This window comes from Crocodylus siamensis, chromosome 8 (assembly GCF_052110815.1).
Source record: "Crocodylus siamensis isolate JL-2025a chromosome 8, ASM5211081v1, whole genome shotgun sequence".
NCBI classification, from domain to species: domain Eukaryota; kingdom Metazoa; phylum Chordata; order Crocodylia; family Crocodylidae; genus Crocodylus; species Crocodylus siamensis.
Genome location: NC_143402.1, coordinates 57,792,770 through 57,811,238, shown reverse-complemented (window position 1 = coordinate 57,811,238; position 18,469 = coordinate 57,792,770). Strand labels below are relative to the sequence as shown.

General features: G+C 62.7%; 3 protein-coding genes across 7 annotated transcripts; 1 reads left to right on the top strand and 2 right to left on the bottom strand.

The window, feature by feature from the left end:
- Window positions 1-6: 6 nt before the first annotated feature.
- On the bottom strand, window positions 7-4,365 carry EPOR (erythropoietin receptor). Its single transcript, XM_090060053.1, has 8 exons — window positions 4,182-4,365; window positions 3,779-3,926; window positions 3,318-3,490; window positions 2,727-2,878; window positions 2,477-2,630; window positions 1,738-1,825; window positions 1,408-1,507; window positions 7-1,170 (listed from the first exon to the last, which is right to left on the bottom strand). Exons 1-8 carry the CDS (start codon window positions 4,264-4,266, stop codon window positions 694-696), a joined length of 1,377 nt encoding a protein of 458 aa, XP_089916179.1. The 5' UTR covers window positions 4,267-4,365; the 3' UTR covers window positions 7-693.
- On the bottom strand, window positions 3,790-10,668 carry ODAD3 (outer dynein arm docking complex subunit 3). 3 transcript variants are annotated; one of them, XM_090060047.1, is made up of 14 exons: window positions 10,213-10,417; window positions 9,813-9,934; window positions 9,454-9,531; window positions 8,931-9,089; window positions 8,497-8,598; window positions 8,292-8,417; window positions 8,006-8,128; window positions 7,757-7,912; window positions 7,146-7,306; window positions 6,873-7,029; window positions 6,515-6,670; window positions 6,049-6,133; window positions 4,986-5,159; window positions 3,790-3,926 (listed from the first exon to the last, which is right to left on the bottom strand). In XM_090060047.1, exons 1-13 carry the CDS (start codon window positions 10,295-10,297, stop codon window positions 5,029-5,031), a joined length of 1,641 nt encoding a protein of 546 aa, XP_089916173.1. In that variant the 5' UTR covers window positions 10,298-10,417; the 3' UTR covers window positions 3,790-3,926; window positions 4,986-5,028. The 3 variants fall into 3 exon arrangements, with proteins under 3 accessions (XP_089916173.1, XP_089916174.1, XP_089916172.1); XM_090060048.1 differs by lacking the exons at window positions 3,790-3,926; window positions 10,213-10,417 and adding an exon at window positions 10,543-10,668 and having other exon boundaries at window positions 4,893-5,159; XM_090060046.1 differs by lacking the exon at window positions 3,790-3,926 and having other exon boundaries at window positions 4,893-5,159; window positions 10,213-10,416.
- PRKCSH (PRKCSH beta subunit of glucosidase II) lies at window positions 10,581-18,161 on the top strand. Of its 3 annotated transcripts, none has more exons than XM_090060052.1 (18): window positions 10,581-10,702; window positions 11,690-11,802; window positions 12,338-12,454; window positions 12,775-12,870; window positions 13,180-13,237; window positions 13,482-13,599; window positions 13,879-14,008; window positions 14,295-14,382; window positions 14,477-14,555; window positions 15,107-15,193; window positions 15,475-15,603; window positions 15,721-15,805; window positions 16,321-16,390; window positions 16,630-16,719; window positions 17,110-17,184; window positions 17,308-17,407; window positions 17,632-17,773; window positions 17,879-18,161. In XM_090060052.1, the coding sequence occupies exons 2-17, from the start codon at window positions 11,715-11,717 to the stop codon at window positions 17,770-17,772; spliced, it is 1,551 nt and encodes a 516-aa protein (XP_089916178.1). In that variant the 5' UTR covers window positions 10,581-10,702; window positions 11,690-11,714; the 3' UTR covers window position 17,773; window positions 17,879-18,161. The 3 variants fall into 3 exon arrangements, with proteins under 3 accessions (XP_089916178.1, XP_089916176.1, XP_089916175.1); XM_090060050.1 differs by lacking the exon at window positions 10,581-10,702 and adding an exon at window positions 10,798-10,950 and having other exon boundaries at window positions 14,298-14,382; XM_090060049.1 differs by lacking the exon at window positions 10,581-10,702 and adding an exon at window positions 10,798-10,950.
- Window positions 18,162-18,469: the final 308 nt, after the last annotated feature.

Sequence of the window (18,469 nt, the reverse complement as noted above, 5' to 3'; positions counted from 1 at the left end):
CTCCTTTAATACAAAGAAAACAACAGTAATGGGGTTTCCATAGGAACCCAGTGACCCTGGCTGGTGGTTGGGCTGGTGCTGGGCCTGGCTGGCACAGACAGGCAGCTGTGGTGCCCACCTTCCTAGGAGTTGCTCCAGGCCGGTCTCTGACCCCCCCAACCCCCTTTTCCCTTCATGGGGCAGCTCTGCCATTAGCCATCTCAGGCTAGTTTGTCCTGGTCCCAGTTCCCATGGGAGACTGGGTAGGGGTGGGGCTCCGTGGCAAGTGGGTAGGAGAAAACCTAGGTGTCTGGGCTCCCAGACCCTCTGCTCAAGCCCCTCGGACCCTGCTCTGCCCCAGAGCTGGGAGACAACCCAGGTGTTGGTGGCCCCAGCCCCTGCCTGTTCTCTGGCCCTGGTACCTGCTGCAAGGTGGAGGATTAGGCTCTGTCCTGGGGTCCTGGGGAGCAGTTGCCCTCGCCCCCTGCTGGCTGGAGGTGGGCTCTGCACCCTTCCCACCCCTAGGGGCTGCTCTGTGCCTGTGAAGTCTTCCCTGACCCCCACACAGGGGCTCCTCTCCACGCCACTGCATGCTCCTAGACTTCCCCAGCCCTTTCCAGGATGGGGTCATGCCGCGCTTCATCACCCTCCCAGCTCCACAGGGGCCTAGTCCCCCCCGCCTTCCCCCAGTGCCCAGTCCTATGAGGAGGCCATCTAGCTAGGCAGAGGTGGGGAGGTGAGGTTGGAGTAGAGGCTGGGCAGGGAAGATGAGGTGCAACTGGCTTTGGAAGAGATGCCCAAGTTGGAGAGTAGCAGGTAGCTGTACTTGAGGGCCCTGTGGGCTTGGGGGCTGGGTGGGCAGGGCTGCAACTGGGCCGAGTGGGGGTCAAATTGTGTGTACTCGAAGCTAGATGAGGGTGAGACCTGTGCCAAGTGGGTCACTCCAGAGGAGTTCAGCTGCCCCTCCAGATCAGGGGACAATGCCATGTCCTGGACAGGGGGGCAGGGCACCAGCTGCTCGTCCAGGACCAGGTAGTCTTCAGTGGAGGCAGGAAGTATGTGTGAGGGTGGGTAGGGGATGTCAGGAGGGTCAGAGGCCTTGGAAAGAATCTCCAGCGGGACCAGCTTCTCCTCTGCATTGTTGGCATTCTGGCTCTGCCTCCGGTAGGAGCTGTTCTGCCCCACCCACAGCTGCAATGGGACAGTGTCAGTGTGGGGTTCTGCCCCGCCCCATGGATTCCAGCTTCATGGTTGGCCCCTGATGTTTTGGTAAGGTCTGTGTTTGGCTTCGTGGAGTATGAGAGCCCAGTGCTGGCTCTGACAGGGCATGACCAGGCCCCCTAGACCAGCCTCCACTGATGACCTGCCCCAGCTTCTCCCTGCACCTCCCCCACAGCTCCCCAGCAGGGCTTGGGGGACGGATCTTGCCTGGAAATTGCCCTTGTAGACATTGAAGAGCTCGTCAAAGCTGCGCTCTGGGCTGGGGATCACCGGCCAGATCTTATTCTTCAAGAACCTGGAGGGAGAGCTGCCATGAGAGGGGTGAGGCCTTCTCCATGGCCCAGCATGGGGGGGGGGGTTCACACTCCAACCCCCTCTCTGTGCACAGCAACATGCATGCACATGCACATGTGTGATCCCACCACCCTGATGCATGCACATGCACACCCCCACTGGCAGCCACACACTCATGCACGCGCATGACTGGACACCTGGGGTTTTGGGGAAGGTGGGATGGTTGAGGTCCCCAGGAGGTACCTGCAGTGGCAGAACGGGGTGATGAACACCATCAGCAGAGTCAGGAACACCACGATGAGGGACAACGTCAGCACCAGTGGGTCCAGGTCTGCAAGGCAGGAGGGTAGGGTCAGCCCAGCTGGGACCCAGGGAAGTGGGATGTGGTGGCTCCCACAGCACTACCCACTCTGTAGCCAAGGAGACAATGGGCAGGAGGCCAGCAGGCTGACTTCCCTGCCACCCCACCCCATGCCCGGTTCCTGCCCCTGCCCCTGCCCCTGCTGTCACTGGTACATCCATCCCTGCAGACCACGGTCCATCCTATCCCAATGGCCTTTCCCACCTCCTTCTCCAACCCCCAATGGGCCATCCAACCCAGTGGTGCCATTCCACACCCCCATCTTACCTCAGTGGGCTATCCCGACCCCCCAGCAATGGTCTATTCCACCCCCCTTTCTCAAATACCAGTTTTATTTCATTTCCCTACCCCAATGGTCCCTCTTACTCCCACATCCAACCTCCAATGGTCTATTTCCTCTTCCAACCCAATGATCCATCCATAAACCAATGGTCCGTCCCTGTCTCTTTATCCCTGTGGCCCATCCCACCCTCCAGCCCAGTGGTCTTGCTCATCAATAGTTCCTCCAACCCAGTGGTCACGCCCATCCCCCAGGCCACTCCATGGCTGTCCCATGGTGCTACCCGCCCAGCTGGTCCATCCATAGCTGCATTCTGCACCCATCCCGGCCCAGTTGCGCACCGCTGGGTGTGACTAGGCTCACTGGCTTGGACCAGGCGCTCCAGTAGCCTTTGTAGCTGATGCCATCGGGCTTGACACGGATGGTGAAGGTGTACCGCGTGTGCCCGCGCATGGCCAGGGACAAGCACTTGGGCCCGTTCGCAGGGAACTGCACCTGGGGGGCAGAAGGAGGTGAGTGCCGAGGCCCTGGTGCCCCGTGCCCCCACATCCCATCCACTGTCTAACTCCCGGCAGGGCCAACCACACCTACCATCTGGGCGGTGGCCCCAGGGGCAGCAAAGGACAGCTGGTAGCAGAGGCTGGGTTCCAGGTACCGGTTGCGAGGTAGCTGGCAGCTCACGCACACCTGGCCCCGCATCTCGGTGGGCCGCACGCTCAGGTTCGACGGCGGCTCCAGCAGGACTGTGGGGGGCAGGCGTTAAAGGGTGGCCCCAGGGCACCGGCAGGGAAAAGGCCTGGGTGCGGGAGAAGGGGCTCGGGGGAGCGTGGGGTGAGGGCCCTGATTCTGGCACGCGGGGATGGGACAAGACCCCCATTCGAGAACCGGGTGGGACTTGGGGGCAGGGCCCCGATTCGGGCCTGATCCGGGAACGCCAGCCGGGTCACGGGAGGCTGGATTAAGGGCACGATCCTGGCTGGGTCCGGATCCGGGCCCGTTTCAGAAACACTGGCCAGGGCTGGGGACGGGCCCCGGTTCTGGCCCAATCCCAGGACACAGGCTGGGGCGCTGCGGGGCTGGGTGCGGGCCCCCATCCGGGCCCCGTCCCCGGCTCCTGCCTATGGTACGTGGGGGAAGGGGCCGGCGCTGGAAGACCCCCAATTTGGGCCCAACCCCACCTACCCACTTGGTCCACCTGAATGGTGCGGTTGTGCAGGAGGCTTCCGTCGCGCAGGACCCGCAGCTGCAGCGGGGTGAACGCGGGCGTGTAGAGGGCGGGGAAGGCGCAGCTCAGCAGCGTGCGGTTCCCGGGAGCCCGCGCTGCGCTCAGGTTGCACGAGCGCCAGGCCTCGTCCCTGAGGGGACAGAATCAGCGGGGGTATGCTGGGGGGCATGGGGCAGTGGTTGGGGGTACATTAACCCTGTTTGCCCCTGCTCCTGCCTCTTCCACTCTCGTGTCCTGCCGTGCAGTCTCCTGCCCCCACCCCCAGCCTGGTCGGTGCCCCTCACTCCTGACCAGTGGCCCCTTGCGCACCCCATCCCAGCAGCGCAGGGAGAGGGGAGCACAGGGTAATTGGGGGGGCTTGCCTTAGGGGTGGGGGGGCTGGTGATAGCACTGGGGGATACCCCTGGGGTGCACTCACTCCAGGCGGTACTCCAGCTTGTAGCCGCCGGGGCTGAGCTCAGGCTCCGACTCGAGGTCGTCTCTGGTCTCCCAGAAGCAGGTCAGATCGTCCTGCAGCCGTGTGAAGCACTTGGGGTCCCGGGGCTCCTCGGCCAGGAGCAGGGCGGCTGCGGGGGGGTTGGGGGCACCTATTAATGCTCTTGGGGGGCAGGAGCCCGGGGGCGCGCGTGGGCAGGGTTCGGGGGGAACCAGCCAGGTCCATCCCTCCCTGCTCCGGAAGGCTCAGCCCCCCTTTCTCGGCAGGACTGGGGGGCGGGAAATCTGGGCTCTAGCGCCGGGGTCTGGATCGTTGCTGCAGACCCGGACCTCGATCACGTGTGAACACACGGGTGACCCGGCGACCTACGGCCCCCGGCCGGTACCTTCGCGCTGGAAGCCCCCCGGGTCCCAGGACGCCCCCGCGGCGCAGAGCAGCAGGAGCCCGAGGACGGCGGCGCTGGGGGCCATGCCGAGCCCCGCGGCTCTGCTCCGTCTGGCGGGCAGGCGCCCGCGCGGCCCCTGATAAGCGCGGGGGGGTGGGGACTGGTATAGGCCCCTGGGGGCAGGATTTCCCCCGCCCCCCCCCAGCAGCTCACCCGAGGCCGCGTCACGTGGCGCTGTGGCACGCCGGCAAGGGGCGGGGGGGGGGCAGCCGGGGCTGTGGGGCAGCGATAAGGCCCCCCCCCGCACGGTTTACAGCCGCTGCCCGGGCCGGGGGGAGCGGTATCGCACCTCCCCGGGCAGCTGAGCCTTATCTCCCGCGGGAGCAAACAACGTCCCCGCGTCCAGTCCCCACCCCACCGTTAACCCTTCTGGAGCCGGCGGGGAAAGCAGGGCAGCGGGCTGGGATGCCCGGCTCTGCGAGGGTCGAGGGGGCAAGGGATGGGGAGAGATGCGGTCCTTGGCAACGGCTCTCCACAGAGCGGGGGTTTCCAAGCTGTTGGTTACCGTAGCAACGGGGATGCCAGGGCGGGGCTTGCCCCCGAGGTTCGGAGGGCCCAATGCCCCCTCCTCTGCCCAGGGACCCACCAGTGTCCCTCCCTCCTGACCCACAGCCCCCTTCCCACCCCAGGGGTGGCACCACACCGTACGGGGGCTGTAGGGTTCAGCTTTATTGAGTGTGGGGGGAGGGGGATGCGGGGGACAATGCCTAGGCAGGGTGGGCTCTAGGACTCTATTCCTCCTACCACCACCCTGATTTTTGCCCCATGACCCCAGGGCAGGCAGGCACTAAGCCTTGGGCTCCTTGCGGCGGGCACGAGGGCGGCGTGGGCCACGGGCATCCAGGATCTGCTGCGCCTGGCGCTTGAGGGCGGCACGAGTCAGCACCTCAGTTTCATCCTCCCCACTTGCCTCCTCCTCTGTGGGGGGAAAGGAGGGTAAGGGGCAAAGGGACACCTCCCCCAATCACCCTCATTCCCCCCCAGGGGCTGCACAGGATATGCAAGCTCCCCCATCATGCCCGTGCATGTGCCTTCTGCCACCTTGCCTGTGCTTGTGCCTACATGTGTGGCCCATGCTGCTGTACACACACAGTTTCATAGTTGGTAGGGTCAGAAGGGACCTGAGCAGATCATCAAGTCCAACCCCCTGCCATAGCAGGAAAGAGTACTGGGGTCAAACGAACCCGGCAAGGTGTTCGTCTAGCCTTGTCTTAAAGACCCCCAGGGTAGGAGCCAGCACCACTTCTCTTGGAAGTTAGTTCCAGATCCTAACTGCCCTGATGGTGAAGTAGTGCTTCCTGATGTCTAGTCTGAATCTACCTCTGCCAGCTTGTGACCATTATTTCTAGTCACTTTTGGTAGTGCTCGGGGGAACAGGGACTCCCCAGTGGCTGCTGGTCCCCTCTGACTAGTTTGTAACAGGCCACTAGATCCCCCCTCAGCCTTCTCTTGTGGAGGCTGAATAGGTTCAGGTCCCGTAGCCTCTCCTCATAGGGCCTGCCCTGCTGCCCCCTGATCATACAAGTGGCCCTCCTCTGGACCCTCTCCATGCTGTCCACGTCCCTCTTGAAGTGCAGCACCCAGAACTGGACGCAGTACTCCAGCTGTGGCCTGACCAGTGCCGCATAGAGGGGGAGGATCACCTCCTTGGACCTGCTTGACATGCATCTGTGGATGCATGATGAGGTGCAGTTGGCCTTCCTGACTGCATCCCCACACTACCGGCCCATGTTCGTCTTGGCATCAAGATGCTTCCTTGCATGTGCCCCTGCCCACACATGTGCCCCCTTATATGTCCCCTACTCACCATAGTAGGCATCTGGCTTGCGGGGGCTGGGCAAGGCCACGCGGACATTGGCGCTGGGCAGACACTCCTCCAGCTGGGCCTGGAACTGCAGGAGATGCCCTGTCAGCTCAGGCACAGTGCAGGGGGGGACTAGAGGGGTGACAGGGACAGGATGGGGGACATGGACAATTGGCACGTGCCATGTGACACAGGTGCAGTGGGTGTGGGGCATGTGGGCAGGGCTAATGCGAGTCAGGGCATGTAGGCCTGGTAGTGGGGCCTGCAGGGATGTGGGTGGAGCCAAAGGGGTGTGGTAGTATGGAAGCAGGTAGGGCTTGTGGTGGGGTGTGGCTGGGGTGGGGCCTAGGCAGGGCCTGGCACTTTCTGGGGCAGGGTTTGCTGTGCGATGCAGCTGGGGGCAGGGACAGGCATGTGGTGGCCAGGGCTTGCTGGGGCACAGCCAGTGCATGTGTGGGCTGGGTCTCACCTCTTCATGGGCCATGGCTTGACACAGCACAGTCTGATCATGCCCCTCCAGTGCTTCCTGCAGCTGCTGCAGCCGCTCTCCCGTGCGCCCCAGCAGCTCAGGCAGATGCTCACGGGAGCCTGGTGGAGGCAGTGGTTCTACCCAGCGCCCACTCTCCTGGAGGGAGAAGGGGGCTCAGGTCTGTGCATGGTGGGTAGGAGAGAAATTGAGGCATGCAGAGGGGCTGGACACCCCTCCTGGAATTGGGGAGGGAACCCAATTATCTGGGCTCTTCACACCCCCTCCCCACCCCATGCCAGCTGTGCATGGACCCCCAGCACTGATCCCATGCCCCAGAGGTGATCAGGGGGGCACTTACCAGGGGCAAGTGCTGCACCTTGCTGGCCAGGTGCTCCAAGCCAGCACCAGCTGCCAGCAGCACCTTCGTAGCCCCCTCCAGCCGCTGCCGTGTTGCATCACGCCGCCCCTCGGCTTCCTGCAGCTGCCTCTGCAGTTCCCCCAGCAGCCGCTGGGCTCTGGCAGGGGCAGGGAGGAGAATGAGTAGGGGATCCTGGCCCCACTTTCTTGACCAAAGAATCGAGGCCTTGGGCCCTGCTTTGTGCAGTGTGGGGGGGTTCCATGGGGGGCTTACCCTGTGTGTCGGGCATCCCCCGAGTAGGCCAGGGCCTGACGTTTGACCTGGAGCTCAGCTGCCTGCACCCGCCGCCGCTCCAGCTCCTTGGCCTGGGCCTGGCCCAGCTGTCGCAGTCGTCCCTGTGTCTCCTCCTGCTCCCGGAACCGTGCCAGCACATCCTGCCGCCACAGGGGGAGAAGGGGTTAATGCCCCCCAGCCCCACTCCTCTGGTAGAGCTGGTTAGCTCCCCCCACCCAGTCCCCTGCCCAGCCAGCTACTGACCTCTGACCCCATCCCATTCCAGTTCTGGGGGACAGTAGTTATGATGGAGAAGGGGTCATAGTGCACCCAACTCTGGGCAGACACCTGTAGCTGCCCTTTGATTCTGGCTGGGGAGGGGAAGCTGGGGGCCTGGACTCCTGGGTCCCAGTCATGGGGACGACACCTCTGAATGCTGTTACTGCCTTCAAGAACCAAGCAGTCCGTTGAGGTGGCAAATGGGAGGGGGACCCAGGTGGGTACTGTGGGGCAGGTCTCAGCCACCTGGGTTCTGCCTCAGCTCAGAGAGGGCAGTGGGTCAAGCTGGGGTGGGGTAATCCCAGATATCTGGGTTCCCCCTGTCCTGTTACCTGGGCACGGGCCACACCAGTGGCTGCCTTAACTTTGTCGAAAGTCTCCTGGGCACCAAGTAGGCGCTGAGCAGTTCCGGGAGAGGGCCCTGTGGCCCCTGCCCCTCCGCTGGCTGCCACATCCTCGCCTGGCACTGATCCCCGCTCCCGTGGCACCTGGGGAGGATGTGGGTCAGTGCAGGGGTTCCCCAAGCTGGGGCTGGGGGGGCCTGGGGCTGGCCATGTCCTGGAGACGCAGCAGGTACATACCCGGCGCTCAGGCCGTTCAGCCTGTGCCCGCCGCTCCTCAGCCTGGCGCCGCAGCTCAGCCAGTGCCTGCTCCCGGTTCTGCCGTTCCCGCAGTGCCCCTGCCTCCTGCACAGCCAGCTGCTCCTGGGGGGCAGATGGGGGTAGTGAGTACCTGCAGGGGGCAGGGAGTGCCAGGGGCAGTGGGGGGTTAAGACCCAGGCACAGATAGAAGGGGCCCTGTGGTATGAGGGGGGGGGGCAGGGCTCCCTGTGCCCATGGGGGGGCCCAAGACAGCCCTTTCCCGTACCCGTGCAGCATCACGGGCAGCCTGGGCCTCAGCCCTGGTGCCCTGTAGGTCACAGAGCTGCTGTCGCAGGTGCCGGAGCTCAGCCTCTAGTACATCCAGTCGGGGTCCCCTGCTCAGGCTCTGCTCCTGGAGGGCGGGGGGAGGGACAGCAAAGGTCAGTCTGGGGGTCCCAACTTGGCCCCCCAGCCTCCTCTACTGTGCCCACCTGCATGTGCGCCTTGAGCTGCAAGTACAGGGCACCCACGCGTGATGCCTCCTCCACCTTCAGCTGCGCTTTCTCCAGCCGGTTCTCCAGTCCCCGCAGCACCTGGGGGGGGACATTTGTTTCCACAAGGCTCACAGAAAGCCCGTGCAACAAGGGATCCCCTCACCTTTCCCCCACAAGGTGAGGCATGCATCCTAGCAGCCCCCAGGGCACCCCCACTGCATCCAGCTGGGGCAGGGGGGTAAGAGGGGCATGGGGAGCTTGGTACAGCTGGCAGAAGGAGGGATCTCCTCTTTCCCTTCCCCCAGCTTCATGCCCAGGCTCCTGCCCCTGCAAACCCACAAAGCCGCAGCCTGCCCAACTGCCTGCTCCCACACCCCAGGGAGCTGCCCCACTACCCAGCCTTGGGGACCCAGCCCCTCCGTGGGTCTCACTGTGGCAGGATGGGGCTGGTGTGACTCCTCCCACACCCAGGCATCCCATTGCAGCTGCAGCTGGGCCAGGCGCTGCCTCCGTGTTCCAGTCTGATGCCGCAACAAGTTCAACCGGTTCTGCTGCTCCGCAAGGCGGTGTTGCAGCAGCTCTGCTGCACCCTGTGGGGGAAGAGCAGGAGAGGAAGGGGGCCGAGGGGAAGCTCCAGTCCTGGTGCCCCCCAGCTTTGCTTGGTGTCCCTCACTCTCGATTCACAGTCCCTGTCATTCCCCCCCAGCCCTGCCAATACCTCTCAGTCCAAAGCTAGAGCCCCTCACTGCCTTCCCCCAGCTGTACTGGTGCCCCTCACTCCTAATGCACAGCTTCACCCCTCTCCAGCCCATCCAGTGCCTCTCACTATCGACCCACAGCCCCCTTGTCCCTGCAGCCTGGCCAGTCCCCTCACTCCTGACTTGCAGCTCCTTGCACCCCCTCATCCCTGCCAATGCCCCTCACTCCTGCCCCACAATCCCCTGCCCCACGCACATCTCCAGTTTTGTTCTTCATTGCAGCCTTGTCTGCTGTCCGGTCCTGGAACACTTCTCTGATCAGCTTCTCATCTCCCTGCACAATCAGACACAAGGGGTGTGGCACTCCCAGCCATCAGGTGGGGTGAGCTATAGGTGGGGACTGGGAGTGAGTCCACCCTGTGACCAGGATCAGCCCAGGATGAGGTGCTTCTGCCAGGATACCAGGTGCTGTACATTGGTATGTGTCATCTCCTCTTGCAGCCCCCAGAGTGTTTCACCCCCTCTCCCAGCCCAGAACCAGGCCTGGATTGCATCTCTGAGGGTGCTTCCCCCACTCCCTTGCACTCCCAGCCCAGCCCCCTTTGCCTCACACACCACCAAGACATCTGCCAGTCTCTTGCGTAAGTGCTTGTTGTCGCGGCGCAGACGCAGCACCATTTCCCGGTTCCTTTGCACAGTGCCCTGGGCACTCTCATAGAATGCCTTGTGGTCACCCTCTGTCATGGGAGACAGGAGGCACCTGGTTACTGCTGCACGTAACCCACAGGTGTCCCTAGCTGGAGCTCAGCACCTGGGGGCCAATGAAGCCTGCCCAGCCCAGCTGCCTTTTGACCTTGCTTGAGCCCTGATCGGTGATTTGGGGGAGCAGCTCTGCAGCCCCGATCCCCATGGACATCAAGTTTCTTTTTGTATTGCCCCCACCCTGGCAGTGCCCCTCACTCCCGATCTGCAGCCCCACCCACCCCCGGTTTCCCCCAGCCTCGCCCCCCCATACCCAGCAACTGGATCTTGCTCTGCAGCTCCGAGATCTGCTCGGGCACCGAGCCCTTCACCCCGGCGTGGTCCAGTGTGGCCGGCATGGAGGCGGCGAGGGCCGGCAGGGGCGCCCCGGGGCAGCTCAGTTATGGGTCAGCGAAGGGGAGGGGTCTGTCCCCCCTGCCCTGGGCTCCTGCCCCTCAAAACTGACCCCCCAGGATCTCCCCCCGAAAATCTCCCCCCTCAGGATCTGCCCCAGAGATCCCCCCTCAGCCTCCCTGGCTCGCCATGACAACCGCCACACAAAGCTTCCCATTGGCTGTTCGGGAGGGGACGTGTCGCCAAGCACCATGGGAGGAAGGTCGCTTCTGGGTCCTCCCCACTCTCCTCCACTCCGCCGGCCCAGACACGCGCGGGCGGGAGGCCACTCGTCATCTGGGCAGGTCCTGCCACACTCAACATGGCCGCCAGGCGCGGCGCGTCCAACCTGGCCACCCTCCGCCGTCATGGTAACTAGTAGGGAACACAGCTTGCCTGCGCGCCGCCGCCACATTCAAGATGGCTACCCTTTCCGGGCCTTCGCCACTCTCAAGATGGCGGCGGAGCAAGGCCGTTCCCTTTGTGTCACCCTCCCCCAACCCCTCCGCCGCGCGCTTTCCTGAAATCCGTCCAAACCGGAAGTCGCTGCGCTGTTCGCTTCCGGTTTGTTGAGCGTGCTCCTGGACTTGGCTCTGCACGACTCCCGCCCCCGAGACGGGTACCAGGAGGGGCGGCGCGCGGGGGCTTGGCCCCGAGGAGGCCTGATGGGGGCGGGATGGTGGCTCCAGGGCTGGGGCGGGGGTTGCTCTATAAGGGTTAACGGGGGCTGTTCTAAAGGGGCCCAGCTGGAAATGTGATCTGGAGGTTTTATAGGGATCTGGAGGATCTATAGGGATCTGGAGGTTCTCTTATTGCGGCCTTACTGGGTGTGAGGCAGGATCTGTAGGGGCTGCAGTCTGGTCTATAGGGGCCTTGTTGGGCCTGGGGTGGGATTTATAAGGGCCGGAGAGGGATGTTCTCTAGCCGTCCTGCTGGGTATTGCCAATAGGGACTGCAGCTTGGTCTGTAAGAGGCCCTGCTGGGGCGGGGCTGGCACGTATGGGAGCCATAGGAGGTGTTTTCTAGAGGCCCTGCTGGGTGTGTGGTTTGTAGGGCTGCAGTTTGGTCTATGAAGGCCCTGCTGAGGGTGAAGCAGGATCTATAGGGTCTATAAGGGGGTGTTCTGTAGGGGCCTTGCTGGGGTGGGGTAATATCTGCAGGAAGCAAGCAGTGAGGTGGCAGAGTATGGTTTATAGGACTCACCTAGGGGCAGACAGAGCTGGATCTACAGGGGCTTTGATGGGAAGGGGATTTCTATAGGTGCCACAGGGGAGGGGCTGGCTCTGCAGGGTGGCCTTTCCTCCATAGGGGTCTATATGGGATATGCAGGGAGGTACTGATCCTCTCTCTGCCCCCAGGAAGTGGCCCTGTGCGTTGACTGTGATGCTGCTGACGCTACTGCTGTACCCCTTGCTGGGCACCCTGGCTTGTGCTGTGGAGGTGATGCGGCCCCGGGGCGTCTCCCTCACCAGTGAGTGATGGGACCCTGGTAGCAGGGGGGAGACTGAGGCATGGTCCAGCCAGCCATAGAGCCCAGGAGTCTGGCATGGTGCCTTGCTATCCACATCCGCTAACTGGAAAGGAGAAGTGAACTGGCATCTGGGCCCCCAGTGTCCCCTGTTCTAACCCCTCCAGCTCCCATTCTCCTCCTACAGCTGGAGAGAAGCCAGGTGTCCAGGCTTCTGCCCCGCCCTGCTCTAATCCCTCTGCCCCAACTCCCTTCTCAGGGCAGGGAGAGAACTCAGGTATCTGGATTCACAGCCATTTCTGCTGTACCCACAAGTCTGTGCACCTGTAGCTGGGGGGGAGAACCCAGGTGTCTCAGCTGACAGGGGAAACTGGTGGGTGCTGGGGAGGGGTGCGAGCAGGTAAAGGTTCCTCCTCACAGGAGGCAGCATGCCTAGTGGGCAGAACTGTCCTGGGTGCTCCCTCTGTTTGGGGCAGGCTCTGGGGAACTCTGGGCTGGTCCCTGCTCAGGTGGTTGACTCCTTGTTTTTGCCCCCAAGATCATCAGTTCTATGATGAGATGAAGCCCTTCACATGCCTGGATGGGTCAACAACCATTGCCTTTGAGTGGGTCAATGATGACTACTGTGACTGCCCTGATGGCTCCGACGAGCCAGGTGGGGAGGGGCCCTGCTTGGGGAGAGGGGGGCAGGAGGAGGTAAAGCTCTGAGCTTCCCATCCAGGGGACCTGTGAGGGGGACCTGGTCTACTTTGTGCCACACCAAGCAGGATTGTGTGAAGACCCTGGAGGATTTGTTGGGAGAGAGGGCATCTGGGGTCCCCAGTCCTATAGCCCTGGGATTGGTGGTGGGAACCCATATGATCTATGCCAGCAAGCGGGGTATGGTTCCATTGGCTGCCCCCTTACCCCTGGCAATACAGACATCCTCCCCAGGGGGGTGGGAGTAAAACTCAGGTGTCTTGACCACCCCCCCAGGGACTTCAGCCTGTCCCAATGGACGTTTCCACTGCACCAATGCTGGGTTCCGGCCCCAGTACATCCCCTCGTCCCGTGTCAATGATGGTGTCTGTGGTGAGTGGGGGAGGAGTGGCTTGGGAGGTCTGTAGGGGTCTAGGGGGGTCAGGAGGGGGATGGGTAGTTCAGGGGGGCAGGAGGAAGCTGGCAGGGGGATCAGGAAGTACACAAGGAGGTCTGCAGGGGCAGGAGGGGGCCTGGCAGGAGTAGAAAGGAAGCAAGGAAGGCCTAGGGGTGTCAGGAAGGGGGTGGGAAGCCTGTGGGGGCAGGAGGGGCCTTGGGAGGTCTATTGGGCCAGGAGGGGGATGGGGTCAGGAAGAGGTTTGAGGACCAGCTGAGCTCTGTTGCCTCCCCTCCACCCCCCAGACTGCTGTGATGCCACAGATGAATACAACAGCGGCTCTGTGTGTGAAAATACCTGCAAGTATGGCTGGGGGGGGGCGGTAGCTACATGGGGGGGAGCAGGGGCTAAGCCCCATGAGTCAGGCTACTGGGCAGATACTTCCTTTGGCTTGTCCTTATGGGAGGGGCACAGGCCTTGGCCCCATTTGAGGCCCCAGCACTGTTCCTTGGGTGCCCAGCACCTGGCAGCTGGTGCTTAGGGAGTGGGTGGGGTCGGTCTGGGGTGCACAGGGCTCATGGGGTCACCTCCCCCCTGCCTCCCGCAGGGAGCTGGGCCGGCGGGAGCGCGAGGCACTGCAGCAGATGGCTGAGGTGGCACGTGAGGGCTTCCGGCTCAAGCAGGTGCTGATCGAGGAGGCCAGCAAGGGCCGTGAAGAGAAGCAGGTGAGAGATTGGGTGGGGCTCCTGGATGCCTGGGTTCCTTTCCCAGCTCCATGCTAGGGTGGAAGGTGATGATGGGGTCATGCTGTTGTGGAAGGACACCTGAGTCTTTTCTTCAGCTCAGGGGTGGGGTGATGAGATAATGGAGGAGCTTGGAGCCTGCACATCTGGGTTCCTTTCCCAGCTCTGGGGGTGGTTGTGGGGTCATGCTAGGCAATGGAGGTGGCTGGGCTGGGGAGGGGGAGCAGTCAGCTGGCTCACCCTGCCCCCCATCCCCCCCAGAAACAACTGGGGGAGCTGCAGGAGGGCAGGCGGGTGCAGGAGGAACGGGTGGGGGCACTGCGCCTGGCTAAGGAAGCAGCCGAGAAGCCTGAGAAGGAGGCCAAGGACATGCATCGCAAGCACTGGGAGGGTGAGTGTGCTCCCCACATCTCCTTGCTTCCCCCTTCCCCCCTAACTTGGGGCAGTGGAGGTTGGGGAAAGCCAGGGGGTGGGGCGTGGTAGATGGACAGTGCCAGGGACAGGGTTTGGAGTCAGCATCAATTGGGACCTGTTTCTGTGCTGGGTGGGGTCTTGGGAGTGGGGCTTGCAGGGAGTGGCGTTGGTGCTGGGTGGGATGTAGGCTTAGTCCTGGGTGGGCCCAGGGTCAGGGTGGGGCCGGGTCAGTGCTGGGTAGGCCCTGAGTCCTGGTGTCCCAGCAGAGCAGCAGGCACTGGTGCAGGCAGCCCAGGAGCAGGTGCAAGCCCACGAGGCCTTTGAGGAGCTTGACAGTGACAGCAATGGCCTGTGAGTGGGGATGGGGGTGGAGGGGGGCAGACATGGCCCCAAGGTTGCCCCAGCTACCCCTGGCTCACATTCTGCTCCCCTCTGCCCCGCACAGGGTGACACTGGCTGAGCTGCAGGCCCATGCAGAGCTGGATGTGGATGGCGACGGGACCCTGTCAGAGGCGGAGGCCCAGGTAGTGGGGAGGGGGGCAGGGAAACTGAGGGACCGGCCGTGGAGGGGGCTGTGCCGAGCCTGGAGCTGCCATGTGCCCCTGCTGGGGAGAGAACCCAGGTGTCTAGATTCTCTTTCCTATCCTATCCCAAGCTGTTCAGTCCCGTTGTTTTCCTACAGCAGGTGCCACTCCTGAGCATCTTGACTCCTATCTGTGCTGTCCCTAACCACTAGTCCCTTTTCCTGCTCTTTGTCTAGCCACTAGGTACCACTCCTGTTTCAGAAATGGGGTGAACCCAGATGTTCTGAACAATCCCTCTCCTCCCCCCATCACTTGCAACCCTAGACTGGCACCAGTATGTGGTGATAGCAGCTCATAGCCATATCCAGCCCCCAGCCCCTTTGCTGCTGGAGGAAACTAAGGCACAAGGGGGTCAGTGTCAAAGCAGGACACCAGCTGTTCTCTGCCAGAGCTTGGGCTCCACAGGAGTCCTGAGGCCCCCTTTGCAGGGGGGCGGGAAACTGAGGCATGATGCAGCTGAGAGGCTGTGGTGATGGGGCCTTGTCTGGCAGACGCTGCTGGGGGACACGGTGCAAACTGACCTGCCCGGCTTCCGTGACACCGTCTGGGGCGCAATCAAGGAACGCTACAAGTCTGAGGTCAGTACTGGGGGACAGAGCTCTGGACACCTGGGTTTCCCCCTAGGGGTAGGCAGGCGTGTATGCATAGAGCCCTGGATGCCTGGGTTCTTTCTACTGGGTGGGGAGGGGCAACAGAACAGACCTCTAGACACCTGGGTTCTCCTGTGGGTTGGCTGTCCCTTCTTCCCATGGTGGGAGATGCTGTGAGCCCAGGTGCCTGGTCCCATCCCCATGATGGGGGAGGGTGTGGAGGGGGCACTGGTGTCTGGGTGCTGTGCCAATGCCTCCTTCTGCCCCAGGGCCCAGCTGAGGTGGCACCTGAGCCCGAGCCCCCCACAGCTGAACCCCCAGAGCCAGTGCCTGAAGAGGAGGAGGAGGAAGAGGAAGATGAGGATGATGATGAGGGGGGCTCAGAGGATGACCCCATGGTATACACTCTAGGATTCCCCACCTCCAACTTGTCTGCTCCCCCAGGGGACAGTGGGAAGGTGCTGAAGTGCTGCAGGGGCCTCCCTTGGGCTGATCCCCATTTTTCCTGCCCCCAGGTGGCCCCTGCTAAACCCCCCTCACAGGAGAGCGAGGAGGAAAAGATGCCGCCCTATGACGCTGCCACCCAGGCTCTCATTGACGGTAGGGGAGGAGCATGTCCCACCCTGGACAGCAGAGACAGGCCCAGAAGGGTCTGCCCTCTGTGTATGTGTCCCTAGCTCCTCCCACAGCTGGTCTTGCACGTGTGCCTCCCGCTTGCCACACATGGGAGCCCCCAAGGGTCAGCAGTCGGACATGTCTGCACTCGCCAGCACTGTGGCACCAATACTGATGGGCTACAAGCCAGTGAGGGTTGAGTTGGGAGTAAAAGGACTAGGGGAGGGAGTTGAGGGCCCAGATGCCTGGGTTTTCTCCTGGCTCTGGGGGCCTGAACACCTGGGTCCCCTCTCTGCAGAGGGGCAGAGGCCTGGGGTATCTGTTGGGGCACACAGTGAATCCCCAAGGCAGCGAGCAAAGTGTGGGAGTTGTCAAGAGTCTTGGATTTTCTCTTTCCTCTTGGTGGGCTGAATGCTGGGACCTGAAGTGGGGAGAGGGGGAACTCCTCCCATCCTAGGCCTGCCACCTCTCCCCTCATCTCCTCTCCCCTCCCTTTGCAGCTGCCCAGAAGGTGCGGGAGGAGTTTGAGGAAGCTGAGCGGTCCCTGAAGGAGATGGAAGAGTCCATCAGGTAGGAGGGCCAGGGCAGGGGCTGCTTTTGAGCTGGGGAGCTCCAATTCCTGGGTTGTTCATCTGCCTTGAGCAGGGGAGAAACCCTGGGTTTCCAGGGTTCCTGGGTCCTATCTCCAGCCATGTGTCTCTCTCTCTCTCTCCCCTCACTTGTGTCATGGGCCCATGGCCTGTTCTGCCCCCCACCGAGGCCACAGGGATGGCATGAGCTGACCCTCTACTCCCTTCTCGGCCTTCCAGGAACCTGGAGCAGGAGATCTCCTTCGACTTTGGCCCCCATGGGGAGTTCTCCTACCTCTACAGCCAGTGCTATGAGCTCAGCACTAGCGAGTAGGTGCTCAGGGGGAGGGCAGTGGGGGGCAATGGGAGACCTGTGGGAGGAGCCTGGTTCAGTTGTCTTAATTTTTGTCAGGGGCCCAGACTCCTGGGTTCTTGGCCCAGCCTGGGAATGGGTAGGCGGGGAGGGGCATGAGAGTCTCAGGAGAAAGGTTGGGGGTTACAGCTGGGAGCCATGATGCCTGAGTTCTTTCCTGATCTTGGGGAGAAGCTGACAAGCTACAGGTCCCCTGCAGCCTCTTTGCGGCCCGTCCAGAAGGGAGGGGGCTCAGAAAACCTGTCACAGCAACGATGAAACTTTAATGTTTGAGAGGGGACTGGGCTTGTGAGCCCCCATAGGAGTGGGCTGGGGCTCACTGCCTCTCTCCCATTGTCCTCTGACAGGTACATTTACCGGCTCTGTCCCTTTAAGAGAGTGTCCCAAAAGCCGAAACACGGAGGGTCTGAGACCAACCTGGGGTAAGAGCTGCCTCCCCCCCATTCTCCCTCTACCCCTTGGGCCACCCCTCTATCCCCCACCCCTGCCCACCCACCTTGTGCTGCGGGGGTCAGATGCAGCCTGTGGTTCCCCTATACCCACAGGACGTGGGGCTCCTGGGCTGGCACTGAGGATGACCGGTTCAGCATCATGAAATATGAGCATGGGACGGGCTGCTGGCAGGGCCCTGCCCGCAGCACCACGGTAAGACCTGCCCCTGACCCCGTCCCTGCTTGCAGCACTAGTGTGAGTGCTCCTCCCCATTCCCCTGCCACTGCTATGACTGCCCACCCCACCTCCAGGCTGGCATCCAGAGGCTGTGGGTCTGGTCCAGCACTGGACCCACCCCTTTCAAAGCAAGAAATTGCTCCCCCCTAGCCCCAGCAGGGTGGGGCTGTAGCCTGTGCCCCTGGCTTCCCTCACCACAGGTAAAGCTGTTGTGTGGAAAGGAGACAGTGGTGACAGCAGCCACGGAGCCCAGCCGCTGCGAGTACATGCTGCACTTGGAGACCCCAGCCGCCTGCCAGGAGCCCCATGGAGTCCCCCCTGGTGACCATGATGAGCTCTGAGGTACCACCTGCGGAGGGGCACTGCCTGCCTGCCTTCATTTTTCCCTTGGGAGCCCTGTTCCTCCCCCAGCAGGATCTCAGGGTCTCTTCCCTCCCTACCCTGCAGGCCCATGGATCAGTGCCAGAAAAGCCACAGAGGATGTTTCCCTGCCAGGACCAAGGCTGTGCTCCCTTCCCTCACCTTGGAACTACCCTGCACAGCACCTGGCTGGACCTGTGGACAGATAGACAGATGGGACCTGCCTCAGTGCCTCTTGCACCCCTGCACTGATGCGTGGTGGGGCAGGGAGCAGCCCCCACTTCATCCCAGGAGCTGCTGCTCCCAACTGAGCCAAGCGGGGTGGCTGGGGGTGGGAGGGAGCATCTTACCCAATAAAAGAGCCCTTCTTTCCACAGTCCTGTGTATGTGTGCATGCATGTGTTTGTGCACTGGCGCTGTGGGTCGGGAGTGACGGGGACTGGCAGTGCTGGCGGGGTAGCCCCCCCCCCAGCTGCCAGCTGCCTGGGGCGGGGGGGGGCACATCCCCTTTGTTGGACCCTTTCACCTGCTCCCTCTTATTTCCATGACAAAGTGTAGCCCCTTGGGAGGGTGGTTTCCTTGCTCCCACCTGCCTCTGGGGGAGGGGTGCCCTCGGCCTGCCCTAATCCGACCCTCCCTAGCTCAGCACCATCCCCCAGCTGGGACCCCCAGCTCACA